At 37.4% G+C, this 13568-nt stretch overlaps 1 protein-coding gene across 5 annotated transcripts in view; it reads left to right on the top strand.

The window, feature by feature from the left end:
• Positions 1 to 13568, top strand: part of gucd1 (guanylyl cyclase domain containing 1) — a 68253-nt gene that overhangs the window by 13988 nt on the left and 40697 nt on the right. For 4 of the 5 annotated variants that reach the window (XR_008396441.1, XR_006982539.2, XR_008396442.1 and 1 more), the window contains exon 6: positions 4495 to 4618. Coding sequence is in view for 2 of the 5 variants with exons in the window: in XM_053680259.1 (XP_053536234.1) it covers positions 4495 to 4586 (92 nt within the window). In the remaining 3 variants the exon portion in view is untranslated. Of the gene's footprint in view, positions 1 to 4494; positions 12516 to 13568 lie in introns of those variants that run through there. The other variant, XM_053680257.1, reaches the window with a different exon arrangement.

Raw genomic sequence — 13568 nt, 5'->3', positions numbered from 1 at the left:
AAACCATTTCAAAATAGAATCACAACAGCAGCTACAATCAACATCTGTCAGACCACCAACATACAAGCACTTGGAATACTGAGACAAACTTTAACTAGCATGTTAGCAGAGGTCTACAACTGAGCCACAACACAAAACTCTGAACAGACGATAGCAGATACTTCATAACATAATCAAACATGTTTACAGGTTCTGATTCAGAAGCACAAAATTGTCAGAGCAAAGTGGGTATCGCCCCACTTTTCAGTTGTATCCTTTGTGTATAACCTGCCTTGTACTCTCCCAGGTTCAGGAAGCTGTCCTCTGTAAAATGTGCTGTGCACAAGCAAATGTTTGGCTTGTACTTCTCAGGAACAGCGTTATAAATAAACAGTAACTACTGATTCCTAATTTCGTCCGTTTTCGGAAGGCTAAACAAAGGAGTTTTGCTTTCGCACAAAAACACACAGCATCTCCACGACATGGTGCCTGAATTCACTGAAGCCTCACCTTCGTTCTTCGTGGCTGCATTTTGCAGGATTATGCTGATCGTGCACTCTGTGACATAGAGGAATTATGGAAGTAAATCCGGACTTCAAATAAAAGGTTTTGGGCAGGTCTGGAGCAGAGTTCTGTGTTAGATAAAATAAATTCCTTTGGGGGAGACTATGAGCTTTGTGACTTTGCAGATCTTATACATGCACAAACACATACATTATACACCCAAACAAAAGGAAAACATAAAAAATCAGAAGTTCCAGTCAACTGGAAATGTTATGACTCAACCTGGAAGAGGATGCATGTCTAAACGCATTGTAAAGAGGATGGTTCGAGTGGGCAAAGAATCTCCAAGGATCACAGATGGAGAACTGCAGAAGTTGGATGTGTTTTGGGGTCAGAAAATTATACAAAACTACAATCAGAAGTCACCTACATCACCACAAGCTGTTGGGAAGGGTTTCAAGAAACAACTCTGTACTCTCATCCAAAAATAAACTCGAGCGTCTTCAGTTTACCAGACACTACTGCGACTTCAAATGGGATTGGGTTCTATGGTCAGATGCAACCAGAATAGAGCTTTTTGGCAATAAACACCAGAGGTGGATTTGGCCCACACAGAGAGGTAGCTATATGGAAAAGTACCTCATGCCCACGATTAAATATGGTGGTGGCTCTTTAATGTTTTGGTGCTGTTTTTCTGCCAGAGGACCTGGACATTTTGTTAGGATGGTAAAATGAACACCTAAATGCCTCTGCCAGAAAACTTAAAATGGGTCATGGTCGGATCTTCCAGCAGGACAATGATCCAAACATACATCAAAATCAACACAAAAATTATTTACTGACCACAAAAATAAAGGTCCTGTCATGGCCATCCCAGTCCCCTGACTTGAAACCCATAGAAAACCTGTTGGGTGAACTGAAGAGGAGAGTCCACCAGTGTGGAACTCGAAATTTAAAGGCTCTGGAGAGATTGTGTATGGAGGAATGGTCTCGGATCCCTTGCCATGAAGCAACCTCATCAGATATTATAGGAGAAGACTCAGAGCTGTTAAGTATTGACTAAAATTGTGCCAATAATTGTGCCATATATATAATATATATATTTTTTATAAACCTGTGTTTTGTTTGCAATTGTTTTGATATCCATGAGAGCAGAGTATTTTGTGAATTTTTTTAATGAAAGGGTTAAACAATAAAGGCAATTTTTCACAGCCTTCTTTCTATACCAAGGGTGCCAATATTACTGGAGGGCACTGTATGCCAAAAGTTTCACTCGGCTTGTAACATTAGAATGCTTTTTTTCTGTTGTCATAATCGCATGTATATCCAGTGATATGCACAAAGGTAGAGATGCAGGAAACTGTGTGTTTGTGGTGCTATAGAAATGTTATGTAAAATAATGCAAAAAAAAAAGTAAATTGTACATACAGTATAGTAGTAATTGTATAGTAGTAAAAAGGCTTCATTTGTTATGCGTATGAGGCCCTTCAGTTGGTTTCAAAAACTTGATGTGGCTCTCGGGTCAAAAACTTTGCCCACCCCTGCTGTAATGCCTGAGCAAATGAGTTGTTAATTATTGAGTTGTTGATTTGAGTCAACAGCTGGGCTCTGGCCAAGGCAAAGAAATACAACATTTTTTATTTTATAACTTGACCTCACTTTTATTCTTTCTATTACTTGACAATTTATAACATACTGTATCATGTTTACGTTTCTGTATATGCTTATTACAATACGGTTTATAGAACCCCTGGCAAAAATGATGGAATCACCACACTTGGAGGATGTACACCTGGCGTTTTTTACTTCGTAGCAAGTATGAAACTACAATATTTGTTAAATAGCTAAACATGCTGGCTTCATGAAAACATACCTTAAGCAAATAAAATTAAATTATTTCAATTAATGGCATGGTTTTTTTTCCAGATCAAGTAGAGGAAAAAAATATGGAATCGCTTAATATTGAGGAGAAAATTATGGAATCACCCTGTAATTTGTATTTCTAAAACAGATACCAGCACAAGTCTAAAAATGCTAAATAGTTTGCAGTTAAAAGAGAGTGCTTACAAACCTTAAGAGTGCCTGCATACCTTCACCTTGGACTTTTAGAAAGGAAACATGAACCCAACAAGAGAGTTGTCAGTTGAAACAATGGAAAGGATTATAAAACTCCTTCAAGAAGGAAATCTGACATGGAGTGTGGCAAAAGATATTGGTTGTTCCTATTCAGCTGTGTCTAAAATTTGGTAGAATTTGGTAAAAGAATAAACAAAATGGGAAGGTTATAAAAGGAAAACGCATAGGAACACAGCAAATGTCAGGGTGGTTAAACTCAAAGCAATATGCCTTAAAAATAGAAAATACACAACAAAACACAATAAATGGCTGGAAATAGGGGTCAATGTTTGTGACAGAACTGTAAGAAATTGGCTGAATTAAATGGGATTTTTATACAGAAAAGCCAAATGAAAACCAGCACTAACACCTAAACGGAAGAAAACAAGGTTACAGTGGGCTAAAAGGACTGTGGATGATTGGATGAAAGTAGGCTTGCTGCAATAGTAGGTGTTATCGGTGATGCACGGTGTTGGGCCGCACATCACTTGCCCACCGCGGCACCGTCCCCACTGCCGTTTTGCTTTTTTATAGTAATAAATATCATTTAGTTCAGTTAGAGCAGGGATGCTACAGTTAAAAACTGAAATCATCTGCTCACTTCAGCATGACCTGAATGAGTTACAGTTACGGTACAGATCTGCATGAGTCAGATTTCATTTATCACGTGACGAGAGTGAGGCGAGGTGACTGACGACGATGGTGGAAGATTTGGTTTCCAAGCAAAATGTGAAAGCACATATTTGGCAATATTTTGGATTTAAACCCATTGTTAATAGGGAACCTGCACCATTCAAGCAATTGCCTCCCCCGAATTGGCACTAAGTCAAAAGCGAAATGCGTACGGATGCATGGGCATTCATAAGCGATTTAAAAGTGAGGGGGATACCCCCGGTGATACCAGTAATACCAGTGTTATCACACGCCGATTAACCGGTGGGAAAACTTCCTCACCGTCACAACCCTAGATGAAAGTTATATTCCTCGATGAATCACGAATTTACATTGTCCAAGGAGTTGACTGCTTGAAGAAAACAATCAAATTTCTCCACTCATTTATGATCTGAGGTTGCATGTTAGGTAAAGGACTAGGGGAGACCTCACCAGTCAGTGCACAGGTGTACACTGAAATTTTGGACACTTTTCTCATTCCATTAAGAGAAAATGGGTTTGGTGATTGTCATGTTTCAGGATGATATTGCATCTTGCCACAGAGCAGAGAGTGTTAAAGCTTTTGTTCAGTAAAGGAATATCAACTCAGTGACATGGCCAGAAAACAGTACGGATCTCAGTCAGATTGAAAATTTATGGTGGAAATGAAAAGAAATTGGTCCATGAGGCTCCATCCTGCAAAGCTGATCTGTCAACTGCTATTCGAAAAAGTTAGAACCAGCTTGATGGAGAATATTGTTTTTCATTAGTGTAGTCCATGCCTCAAAGCATTCAAAACGTCATATAAGCCAGAGGAAGAGCAACAAAGTACTAATTGTGATTTTTTTGTTGTTGTTGATGATGATTCCATAATTCTTTCCTCTACTTGATCTGGAAAAAAATTACATTAAATAAAACAATTTAATTAAATTTGTTTAAGGTATGTTTCATGAAGCCAGAATGTTAAGCTATTAAACAAAAATAGTTTTGTTTCATATCTGTGATTTTTTTTTTTTTTTTTTTTTTTTTTTTTTTTTTTTTTTTTTTTTTTGGCTATGAAGTAAAAAATGTGGGTGAGCATCTTCTAAGTGTGGTGATTTGCATAATTTTTGCCAGGGGTTGTAGCAATATTGTAGATTGACACACATTCTTATCCACAAAACCTTAATAAAAGGAAACTTTGATCCTATCAATAACGGTATTCAGTTGTAATGGCTCATGTCTAACAGGCATTTCTTTGAACAGGTGTATGCTGCACTAGCATTAGCAATTTTGAAGAGGCAAGAATGAGCTATGGAACAGATGAGGACATTCTTTTCATCTTCAAGGACAGCTGATCACAGGATGCACCTTTTTCTTTTGAGTCACGGTGAGGGCTTTGTGTAGGCATATCATATATATATATATATATATATGTATGTGTGTGTGTGTGTGTGTGTGTATATGTATGTGTGTATATATGTATATGTATATTAATATGGGTATAATTACAAATAAAAGGGGAGACCTCCAGAAACTCAAACAAATTTATATAGCCCACATTCATGAGCACACATCTTGACTTATGAACAAACATAAAAAGGCTGAAAATTTGTATCATCTGGTGCAAACAAAAACAGGTATGGCTGTTATGTGACTTTAGTATTAAGGCAAACCAATATTAATACAAGTGTTAATGCACAAATATATAGACAGTATAGTCCCACCATGTTGCACAAATGAATGGAAAACAAAATGCTCAAATATATCTAAATAAATATACAAATGCTTAAATACATCTATATGCTAACAATGCAAATATATAGTAGATATAGAAAGTTTATACACCCCTGTGAAAATTCCACTCTTCCTTGCTCAAGTGATCTGGATCTCCTGTGCACAGCCCTCTTCAAATTATTCCAAAGGTATTTGCTAGGATTTTGATCTGGGCTCTGACTGGGCCATTCCAAAACATGATCATCTTCTGAAGCCATTTTTTCTTTACTTGGATTTGTGCTTTGGGTTGTTGTCGAGCTTCATCTCTCTAACAGAGGCCTATAGGTTTTGTGCTGAAATAGATTCGTTTTTGGAGCTATGCATGATTGCCTCTCTTTTGACTAGAGACACAGTCCCAGCTGAAAAGAAGAAGCCCCATATGGAAATTCTTTTGTACCCCTCTGGTACATACCTCTGGTTTGAGTATTTCAGAAACTGCTAATCTCCTGAGATTTTCGGCACAAGAGTCTAGTTTACACAGAATGGTGCGGGGGGGGTACAACAAATAAACAAGATAAACATCCAGTGAGCAAGAAGAATGGCTAGTCTGGTTCTAAGGTCAGATGAACGTTATTGTTCCTTAAGGAAATTCATGAGTTAGAACTGACAGGAAGGCTTTGGTAACTCTAATAACTGTGATGAACAGAAAAGAATCAGTATGCACAGGATACTGAACCTTGAGGTGGATGGGCTACAGTGGCCGAGACCATATTCTGTACCGCTGTACTGAAATACTCATTCTGATGTATTTGTGTGCATTAGCTGAAGGTATAGATCTGTATCTGCATGATTGTATGCATTGCACTAGTGCCACATGATTGGCTGACTGGATAATTACATAAATGCTGATTGGATAAATGCTCCTATTAAAGTGGCCGGTGATTGTATTTATATCCAGGTTGTAGTTTACAGATGTGAGTGTCCTGGTGTGTTTCTGCATTACATTGATTTGCAATAGGTATTGCATTCTCTTGTATTATTTTATGCTTATTTATTATTCTATGCCAGGGGTTTTCAACCTGTGGGGCGCACCCCCTTAAGCACCTGTTAAGATTCCAAGGCACACACTCGTGTGAATGAAAACTGACACAGCTGTGAATGTAAAGCTGTCATTGCTAGCAAGTCTTTAGTTATCCACTAGGGGGCAATCTGACTAGTCCTCCAGCAATACTATTGAGCTAATCAGGTTTTCTGTTTTACAAGTTCCAACAGAGTTGGTAGTGATTGAGTGTTCGAGCAGTAAATAACAACAAAAACAACAAAAAAATGGATCGTGGCACCAAAATTAAGAATGCCAGTTATGGTAAAACTGTTTAACCAACTGAACCTGTACGTCTTCATCCCATTTATGGCAATGAGCCCTCCACGTCATCAGGGCTTTCCACACAGAAGAGGATAGCTGCAAAAACTAAAGGCCTGGTTGCATCAAAACAACAGAAGTATGATGAACAGTACATAAAATACGGATTCATGTGCATCAGACTAAATAATGAACCACGTCCATAGTGTGTTGTATGTTCTGAGGTGCATGCAAATGACAGTTTGAAACCTGCGAAACTGATGACACTCGCAAACCAAACACCTTACATTCAAAGATAAGCCAGTTGATTTTTTCCACTGTAAAGAATCAGGCTTAACAAACCAGAAACAAACAATGACCACAAAAACCACAGTGATGGTCAAAGCACTTACTGCTTCGTATGTTTTGGCGTGTTTAGTTTCCAAAGCCAAAAAGCCTCACACAATTGCAGAGAGCCTCATTTGTCCAGCAACAATCTGTCAAACTATGTTTGGGAATAATTTTGCCAGTAATATTGCACAAATTTCGCTATTGGATAATACCATGAGCCACCGTATCACTAACATGACAACAGACGCAACAGAGAATAAGGGTAGGAATTTTTTTCATTGCAATTAGATGAGTTGACCGACATCTCAAACTCCTCCCAACTACTTGTATTTGTCCGCTATGAGCAAAAATTGCTTGAGGAAAACCTGCACAGGGAGAGATATTTTTGATAAACTCTATGGAACACTTGAATGAAGTGGGTCTGTCTTGGTACAATTGTGTTGGTGTGTGCACACATGGGGCGAGAGCCATGGTAGGAAAAAATAAAGGATTCGTGCATTTGTTCGTGATGTAGCGCCTCATGGTCTTTTCACCCACTGTATGATTCACAGGGAGGCCCTTGCAGCAAAAACTCTTGAATGCAGTGCTACAGACAGCTACACAAATCGTGAATTTCATAAAAGAAAATCAATACTGTTTTCCCTGTTGTGCAAAGAAATGGGGTCAGAATATGAATCCTTACTCTTGCACACAGAGGTAAGACGGCTCTCCAGAGGGAAAGTACTGCAGCGAATATTTTCATTGTGATGAACTACTAATTTTTATGTTTGACTATGCGTAGTCTTTTGCTAATTATTTGACTGACCAAAAGTGGCTCGCAAATCTAGCATATCTGTGTGACATTTTTGATACACTTAATACTCTTAATTCGTCTTGGACCAAATTCAAACCTGCTAACAATGACTGCGTTTACATGGACAACAATAATCCACTCTTAATCTAATTAAGACCATAATTTGATTAAGAAACTACCATGTAAACAGCAACCTTAATCTAATTAAGGTCATAATCTAATTAAGCTCTAATCGAATTAAGACAGGTGGATTACTCCTGTTTTAATCGTATTATGGAAGTGCATTACAGACATGTAAACACCTTAATCACATTATGAACGTCGTGTGAGCATTTTCACCGCATTTTGCGACAGGACACGATCACACACGGCAGTTTTACGTTTTACGGCGAACAAGAGAGTTCGGCTGTGTCCCAAACTGCATACTTGCCTACTATAGGACTGTAGTGGGGAAAAATACATGTATCTCGGCTACTATACAGTAGGTAAGTATGCGATTTGAGACGCAGCCCACGGCTTCAAGCAGTCGTCTATTTGCATGTATAGCATGACTGATAATTAACTGCACTTAAGGCGGTGGTAAAAAATTAAATAAAAACACCCAAAACTGTATACAGTACCATAATGAAAACGAACTGTATGTTGAAACGTGAAATTCTGGAGGGACATCGGACGGCGTGGCGCGGTGACGTAATGACGCGGGCTCTTAATCTAATTATGTTCTATAACATGTAAAACAGGTACATGACAGGAGTATTCTAAAAGCGACTCATGTAAAAACCTTAATCACATTATTACCTTACTTAAATTAAGGTCAATAATTAGATTATTGCTGTCCATGTAAACATGTTCCCAACCTCCGATGAATTTCTCATGGAAAATGGGTTTAATTGAGATGTTACAAAAAATTAAATCACTCTCCATCTGCATGCCCTGTCTACACATTTCATGAAGTATTTTCCTGAGCAGCAGAGTTGGAACCAGTACGCCTGGGTTTGTAACCCATTCATTGAAAGCGCAGGGAGTCACCTGTCATCAGATCAACAGGATAAGTGACCACTCTTTGAAGGTACTTTTTGACTCAACCACACTGCCAAAATTCTGTCTGTCAGTAGAGACAGTATATTGAACTTGCAAGACTTGCAATTGATGTACTTTTGCCTTGCACCTCAACTTGGCTCTGTGACTACATATTTTCTATACTTGCTTACATCAAAAGCAAGTACCTCTCATACTTATTGACAGTGGAAGATTTACGGTTAGCTGTATCTGGTATTGAGCATGATGTGCTCTCAGAAACAGGCTCAACCATCACATTGAACATGCTAAGCTGTTTATATTTTGTGTGTCAATATATGTTATGTGCACTATATGCATATTAAGTAGTCAAGGATGTTATCACGCATTACTTTGGATGTTGTTGGGGTGGGAGGCATGATGGAAATTATACAAACAGGGGGATCTTTGGGGGAATGTCTTAAAAGGTTGAAAACCCCTGTTCTATGCCTTTTCCAATTATGGGCTATAGATACAAATAATTTTGCATTTATTTGTGGAATGTGTTGTGATCATTTGAAACTATAAAATTATACGTTTTGCTTGGCATTTAAGTATTTGTGGACTGTTGGCCTGTTATACTGTATATTTGTGCATTTTATGCTTGTATTTGTGTTTTTGGCACTGCTTTACTTTACTTTAGCTGTAGTTTCAGCTAACATGTGAGATGAATTCTGATTCTATTCTGTAAATTCTGTTTATTCCGTTCTATTCTCTTTCACAAAATCAGTGTTTAGCATTTTGCTGAATAACATCTCTAGAATTAATAAACCATAATTTATTACCCAGTTAATAGATGGATAGAGAATACTTTATTGATACCCAAAGGGAAATTTGGTTCCCAAATATTTAAGTTAAATAGAGCCCCAATATATAACACCATGTAACGCTGTACAGCACATTTCATTTAGTTTTGAACACTTTCTATTTATCTGCTTGAAATCGGCTAGTGTAATACTTCACAATTTGTAGGATTGTTTTAAGTACCAAAAATTACTACACTCTAAGCAAGTGTTGTTCCTTTAATCTTTGCCTCTAATGGACAGCCAACAAACATCAGTGGCTTATTTATTTTTAAAGAAGTTTTTCTTTTTTATTTATAGTAGATTTATATAGTGTGGCAGTAAGATGATGCTGGACTGGTCAGATTTAAATGATCAGGAATGTGGGTGAGAGACCATGTGAACTAAACCTGGTCATCTAAAATATGTTTAACTAAAATATTCCTCAGGGCATGTTTTGGTATTAATCTAATCCATATTTCATGGTGAACAATGTGGTGACATCATAAATATATTACCATCATACGTTTAAAAAATAACATTTACCGTATATGATGCACACACCTACACTGACATACATCTTGGGACCACCTGGTCTACATGAGAGACCTTTTATGATTGTTCCAAAGACAGGAACCTGATTAACATACATCACCCTAGGTCAGTGGTTTTCAAAGTGGGGGCCGGGGCGCCCAGGGGGCCTCAACAATTTGGTGTGAAAAATAAATAAATGTATGTTTTCTGTTTCTCACTCTCAGACAACCACACACACACACACACACACACACACACACACACACACACACACACACACACACAATCAATTCCTAATGAAATGTAATGTAAAGATGTAAGATGTAATTATTAATAAAAAAGGGGATATATTCAGAAGTCTATATTTTTAATGTGTTTTAAAGACATCTTGCAAAAGGGGGGCGTCGGTCAAATTTTAATGCCATTTGGGGGGCCTTGCCCTGGAAAAGTTTGGGAACCCCTGCCCTAGGTTGACTCTACCCAACTGGGGGCTCACCCTGCCATGAAATACATTGTGTCTCTCCTACTTGGTACTCTGGTCATTATACATTTCAAAGAGGCTCAGAGGTATAAAAAGGTTACATACATTATATAATGGCAAGAGATGCATTTATCATCAAGCATCCTATGCTCATGATTCTGTCCATTGACTCTGTAAGTTTTCTTTGTTTTTACTTTCTGTATATTGTGTGTTTGTATTTTGTACAATAAACCCATGTATTACTTTCACTAACTAAAAGTTTATTCTTTGGTATTGGTTACATTAACAGTTATTATAAATTGGAGTCGATAATTAATTAAATGTGTTGAAGTCAGATATTTAAGTCAAAAATTTAAAACATACATTTAACCTTCAGCTGCACCTATTTCTGTCCTTTGTCATAGGAGAGCAGTGAACTAAGATAATATTTTATATTTTAATCCTTCACCTGGGTGTTTTTTTTTTTTTTGTTTGTTTGTTTTTTTTTAAACCATATTTCAACAGAAGTTATATTTAATGTAGTTGTTAAATAACAGTTCAGGGCTTGACATTAAGCATTGTCATGTGGATGTCATTCTCTTGTCCAAGTAAAATCATTACTTGCCCAGAGAGGAAAAAAATTGTGGTGTAAATATAATTATTTAGAAGCAATATACTCTCATCAGTCAGACAGTCATAGAAAGAAGCAAGGGCATAAACTTAATTTTTCAAATCATGTTTGCTTTTATGTTGTGCTGGTGGCATTTTCTTTTGTCATGGGACAGAAATGTATCATGCCTGAAGGCACTTTTTCCCTTGACTAATGGAGCTGTACTAGAGGAATACTTCTCACTTTCATAAAATCACAATATAAAAATAGTAGCTACTTTTCAAGTTGTATAACAAGTTGCTTTAAATTCATTAAGGGTACATTTACACAACAACGATGTACTAAAAATGGAAAAGTGTTTCCTTTTGCTTTTTTTGAAAAGTTTTGCGTACAGACGACAACGTTGTCAAACCGATCTCCATTCACACGACTAAAAATGCTGTATTATGCATGCCAGGTCAGTAGTTGGCGATGTCACTTTGTAAAGAAACACTACACACCTGCGCACTTAAGCATTCACGTCAATGTGACCACCATATTGATCTGGGCAAGACTGCCCTATAAACAAATACAAGTAAACGGGGAAGCTGTGGTTTTTCTGGATAAAAAGCACAATAAAGTTTACATTTCTCAAACAATTTCAATGGTTTATGATCTACGTTAAGTACAAAAACAGTTCTGTCTCCAGTTACTTAGAATCTTGATAGACGTGGAAAATTATTCATTGTCATAAGGAATTATGAAAACTCACGCTTGTCAAGCATAGATTTAGCTTATTTTTCTTGGTTAATAAATGCTGAGAAATTCGTAATGTAATATAATTTAACGTACATGAAATGTGCATAAAGCTTTTTTTTGTTTTGTTTTTTTTGTCTTTGTGGAAATGGATTTTTCTGCCTTCAATCCCATCTTTTAGCTTTTCTTGTACTCCAGGTCAGAATTCTGTTAATGAAGCTTGTTCATTTTTAAATACTGAAAAAAAATTAAATAGTGCATGTTTAAGTAATTATTGATCATCATTGTACCAAAATGGAACAAAATCAGCAAATACAAACCAAATAGTGAGACACTGGCAGTCAGTCTGCTTTCTATATTTTATTAGCAATAAAAGCATACAGATATACTCCAAAACAGACAATTACAAAGATAATTATAAGATTTTGAATACCGTTCCTTGGCGTAGGTGTGGGTTAATAATTTGACATATGTAACGCATGCGTCTCAGCTGGTTGTAGTAGTGATGCGGTAAATCTACATTTTGCTGGAGAAGCGTCAATAAACTCAAAATTTTTAGCAGCACAAACACCATTGTAGTTTTGAAGTACTTGCGCGCATGCCTATAGACTGAATACGTAATACGCGTGCGCATGATGTCATCGGTTTCACAAATGAATGAATGAATGAATGAATGCCTTTTTATTGTCACTATACATATGTACAATGAAATTAAGAGCCACTCCTTTTTGTTCCGTGCAAACATGTACATTCAATACACAAGGAGAGTCGTGAGCCGCAGCAACTGTGTGCGCCGTCATCTTGACATGTGATTAAAATTCTCGTTTTTGTATGTTTACATGGAAACGATGACAGCATCTTTTGCAAAAACTTGCACTTGAAACCCATTTTCAAATGTTTGCATTTTCAGGCCCCAAAACAACGCATAAAAAGTTTTCAGTTTTTAGTTGAAAATGTTGTCCTGTAAATGGCCCCTAAGGCCAGGTTCACACATGCTCCGTTTGCAGTGCGTATGTGGTGCATTTCCCCCCCCCCACACAAAACTGCCTCCCATGTCTTTCCTTTTGCATTTAAATCTTTATATAAGAAATCCTGCAGGTCATACACAACTTTCTCCAATAACCAGCCAGTCACATGATTGCCTTTTTCTGCTGAGATGCGAGTGTCGTCGTCCCTCCCCCATCACCCACACAAAATATAACAAGCTGTGTAGTGTATTTCACATTTTAAAAAAAAATTACTTTAGACATAATTTTTTATTTAATTAGTTATTTTTGCAACTCCTGGTAAGTGTTTTTGGTTTTTTTAGTTTTACCCCAGGCTTAAAGTAATAAGATGATTGTGAAAAACAGTAGTATTCTTTACTTCTATGCATTTATGGTGAAATTACTACATTTTCGTGTCAATTGGTGTTCATTTTGACCTCGAATAATGCGCTATCACTTTTTAATTCAGCACGTGCAGCACAATAAAAATAGACTTACAAAATAGACGGAAACGATCGGTGCACTGCTGCACCACTCCTGCAACGCACTGGCTGCACCGCATCTGTGAGCAGTGTGAATGCTCTAACCTGTGAACATGGCCACGGAAAAAAATATGTACTGCACACGCACTGCAAACAGATCATGTGTGATACAGGCATTGCAATGGTTAGTGATGTAGCTAGCTACAGTGTTTACGGTAACATTACAGCAAGAGTACAGAGCTGTGAACAGGACCGGTCAATAATAATAATAATCCGTTAGATTCTTTTTTTTGTTTAGTTCGATGCTTTACCAGGCACTTGGCGGGGTTGCAGGACTTGAGAAACATTGCTTTTTAGAAAATGAAAACGACACATTTCGCTGCTGTTGCCTGGTCGAATTCTCATTGGTCAAGCTTGTTTCTAAGCAACTGCTTGTTTAAACCTGAACGTTCCTGGTTTCCTCTGTATGCGGAGGCCTACATGCTCTAGATTATTT

Source organism: Ictalurus punctatus, chromosome 5, assembly GCF_001660625.3.
Source record: "Ictalurus punctatus breed USDA103 chromosome 5, Coco_2.0, whole genome shotgun sequence".
In the NCBI taxonomy this organism is placed as follows: domain Eukaryota; kingdom Metazoa; phylum Chordata; class Actinopteri; order Siluriformes; family Ictaluridae; genus Ictalurus; species Ictalurus punctatus.
Note: the sequence above shows the minus strand (reverse complement) of the source record. Positions and strands in the feature narration are given on the sequence as shown.